The 3,769-nt window shown below is 34.8% G+C and overlaps 1 protein-coding gene across 1 annotated transcript; it reads left to right on the plus strand.

Moving 5' to 3' along the window:
• Positions 1-1,514: 1,514 nt before the first annotated feature.
• LOC122756443 (zinc finger BED domain-containing protein 4-like) lies at positions 1,515-2,569 on the plus strand. The gene is made up of 3 exons (XM_044005961.1): positions 1,515-1,682; positions 1,787-2,095; positions 2,264-2,569. The coding sequence occupies exons 1-3, from the start codon at positions 1,515-1,517 to the stop codon at positions 2,567-2,569; spliced, it is 783 nt and encodes a 260-aa protein (XP_043861896.1).
• Positions 2,570-3,769: the final 1,200 nt, after the last annotated feature.

Here is a 3,769-nt window from a genome sequence, read left to right on the forward strand (position 1 = left end):
CGAAGAAAAGATGAAATACAGTTTAATCGGACTTAATTTTTTTATGACCGAATGCAGTAAGCATCAGCAAGTAACCCTAAGCACAAAGACGTTTAATTCTAGGGTTGTTGATAATATATCAAAATATCAATAAATCGATATTTTTTCTGTAAATGATATATTTATATCGTGACATTTTTTTTGCCCTAATATCGGTATTGCGATATTTTTTTTGATTTTTTTTTTATATTTTTCCTTCGGTCACTATGATTGCGACGCTTTTACCGAGTACACGCGCACGTGACAAATTACACTGAAATAAAAAACGGGACTGCAAAATGCAAACTGTGCGAAAGGATAATAAAAACCAGTGGAAACACTTTAAACATGTCCTCGCACCTTAAAAATAAACATTACGATGTTTTCGTAAAATGTGCGAAAAAGAAGGTATGTACATATGGCATATGTATGTATGTGTGTGTATGTTCAGATTTCAGAAAGTTTCTACTGAAAATCGAAGAACAAACGCGTACATACACGTTGCTCAAACATAGATAAATTTATTTTATTCTTAGCTGTCAACAAACTTCGAAAATGTCCTCACGATAACCGAGTCGTTTAAGACTGCTGAGGCGTTTAAAGGTAAGTGTGTTTTAAACCTGTTATAATTAAAAATAAAAACGTATCTTCACTTTATTATAGATGATGGTTTCAAAACCAAAGAAATCACAGACGCAATCGTTTTATGATTTGTAAAGACAACATGCCAGTGCGGTGTGTAGAGAAGGAAGGATTACAAGGGCTCCTAAGAAATAACTAATTAACTTGTAAAAATGTGTGCCGCATTATAAAATGCCATGCAGATCTAAGGCAAGTAGTAAAGAAATTTTATGTATTATGATAGATCATCATAAATTTAAATCTATTTTCAGATCACAACAATGATTGAGGATAAATACACTGGATGTGTAGGAACACTAACAGAGATTTTGAGTTCTGTGGAGGACGTAGCGTTCACCTGCGACGCTGTAACGATCCCAAACTCGACTCGCTCGTTTCTCACAATTACAGCTCATTTTCTACATGAAGAATCGCTGAATTCCATATGCCTTAAAGCTTCCAGAATGGATCAGGTTTTGTTTAAATTTAAATATTTTGTGTTTTTCGTGTGTTTTGTGTTTGGTCGTCCATTGTTTGTCGTGTTTGTCTTGTGCTCTGTTGATATGTTACTTGTTTCTTATTTATTTATCAAAAAACATTTTATAACATACTTTTTGTGTTAAATATAGTCGCATACCAGTGATTATATAACCACTTTATTGGAAGAGGCCTGCGCAGAGTTCGGTATTAACCGTTTTAAGTGTACCACTCTTACTACTGACAGCGCCAATAATATGAAGTGCGCTGCCAAACTTTTCTTGGGGAATGGAAAGCATGTGCCGTGCTTCGCGCATACAATTAACTTAGTTGTGGATGATTCCATTAAGGAAATTCAGTCCTTTTCCAATATTTTTGATAAAATTAAGCGAATCGTGATGCACTTTAAACATAGCACGGCCATGATGGACCTACTGAGAAAGGCGCAAGCGGATGAGGGCACTCCGGAAGGGAAAATAAAAACCCTAGTCCAAAACATAGAGACCCGGTGGAACTCGTGTCTGGATATGATGCAAGCGTTCCTCAACCTAGCGAACAAAGTCGCAGTAATTTTAATTAATAAATCTGAACACGCTAAGGGACTTCCCGAAATGTTGAATTCATCAGAAATTACTATATGGTATGTAGGGACCTATGTAGTCTCCTTCAGCCATTTAAAGCAGCCACGGAACAAATAAGTGGAGAGCAGTATGTGACTGTTAGCTTGGTAATTCTGATAGCTTTGATATCGAATCAAATACAAAAATTAAACATGGAGACAGAAGACGGAAAGCGCGCCAAGGAGGCGTTTGTACGGATTTCCAATAAAAGATTTCAGTCGTATCACCAAAACAAAATCTTGGTCAAATCGTCGTTTCTAGATCCTAGATTTAAGAAAATGTACCTAGCACCAATGATGGTGAAGGAGGCGGTGTTTGAAATTAATAATGAGAACACAATGTCTGCCCAAGAAAGACGGGTATGTCATCAAGCTAAAATTTTGCTTAGTAATAATAATAATAAGTAATACTAATAAGAAATAACTAATTAACTTGTAAATGTAATCAGTTTAACATAATATATATATAACATTTCAAATTTTGTATACAATTAGAAATACAGATACTAATTATTTAAACTTTTACAGATTTCTGAAGTCGACAGCTCTAAGGATTTGGGGGACTTCATGAGCTGCCATAACAGCTCCATTGCAAAAGAGTTGGACGATCAGAACATGGAGAGCAAGGAGCTTAAACTATATTTTAGCTTTCCTCAAGCTGCTTGGGAAAGCAATCCAATTGAAGTATGGAAAGGCCACAAGGCAACAATGCCGGGCCTTTACCGCTTGGCCATGAGATACTTAATAACTCCGGGAAGCTCAGTGCCTTCAGAGCGGTTGGCGTCCGCCATAAAATGGGTAGTGTGCGACGCACGAAGCCGGATGACGGCTTAAAAACGAGTGTTTTTAAAATCTCTAAACTCTAAGTTTTGGCATTAACATATGAAATGTATTATTATCTGTAAAATTATCCGTATTATTATTATTATGATCTGTATAAGAAATCCATGAATTGAAGTTATGATATAATAAGTTTAAATGAAAATATGAAATGAAATATGGAAATCAAGTTAATAAGAAACTTATATGTTTATTGTGCGAGGAAAAAAATTTTATTTGAAAAAAAAATATCAAAAATATCAATATATCGATATTTTTTTGTGATATTTTAAATATTATCATCATTTTGTTTTGATAAAAAAATATAATCGATACGATATTTTTTTAATATCACGACATCCCTATTTAATTCCTTCACGAGCCAAAAGCGAAGTGAGCGAGTCAGGAAAGTGAGCTAGGTAGGGAAGTGAGCGAGTGAGAAAACTAAGGCAGTAATTCAAAAATACCAAAAATAATTCAATTATAAGACTTATGCGAGTTTCCAATCAAAATCAAATTTACAAAATACCAACATTTCACCCGAGTACTCTAATCATTTACTCAGCATTCACTCATTCTATCCATTCCGCTTTGGTTTATATTTCAATCATTTCGCATACAACAAAAACAACGCTTACCAATGCGCAATTCACTCTGTTGAAACCTTTTTGGCACGCCGAATTGCGACTTCGGCTTGTTACTATTTAAATAAACGAAAATTTTGAGTGTTCTTGCAGACCTCAAATGTGTGTACCAGAGAGCTGCAACGAGTCAAACATATTTGTTCATACTCGAGTACTGATTTGGATTCTCAGTGATTCTTTCGGTTTGATTCATGTATGTTTTTTTTTTGCCATAAATTAATATCTCGCAAAATATTTGAGATACGATGATAATTTTCTTTCTAGTCTTATATACACCTTTAAAATTACGAGGGTCGTTTGATAAGTCCGTGACTTTTTGTATTTGCCGCAACTGCTCTAAATACAACACTGCTCTGTCAGCAGTTATCGATTAACAGCTGACTGTAAAATTTTGAGAAAGCTGCGTTTTTTGGTTTGCGTTTTATAGGCATTGAAAGCAGACGATCTCGTGAATTTTAACGAAAATGGAAAAAAGTGAATTTCGTGTGCTAATTAAGCATTATTTTTTGCGTAAAAATCCATCACCGAAACCAAGGAAAGACTTGATAAATATTATGGGGACTCTGCACCA

The sequence above is a fragment of the Drosophila santomea genome, chromosome 3L, assembly GCF_016746245.2.
Source record: "Drosophila santomea strain STO CAGO 1482 chromosome 3L, Prin_Dsan_1.1, whole genome shotgun sequence".
Lineage (NCBI taxonomy): Eukaryota > Metazoa > Arthropoda > Insecta > Diptera > Drosophilidae > Drosophila > Drosophila santomea.

What these genes read in the sequence shown, in the direction of transcription:
- LOC122756443 (XM_044005961.1), top strand. Translation starts at nt 1,515, where the DNA reads ATGCACTTTAAACATAGCACGGCCATGATGGACCTACTGAGAAAGGCG. An exon ending in ACCTAGCGAACAAAGTCGCA is followed by an intron (nt 1,683 to 1,786) that starts GTAATTTTAATT and finishes AGTCTCCTTCAG; the next exon opens with CCATTTAAAGCAGCCACGGA. An exon ending in TGTCTGCCCAAGAAAGACGG is followed by an intron (nt 2,096 to 2,263) that starts GTATGTCATCAA and finishes AAACTTTTACAG; the next exon opens with ATTTCTGAAGTCGACAGCTC.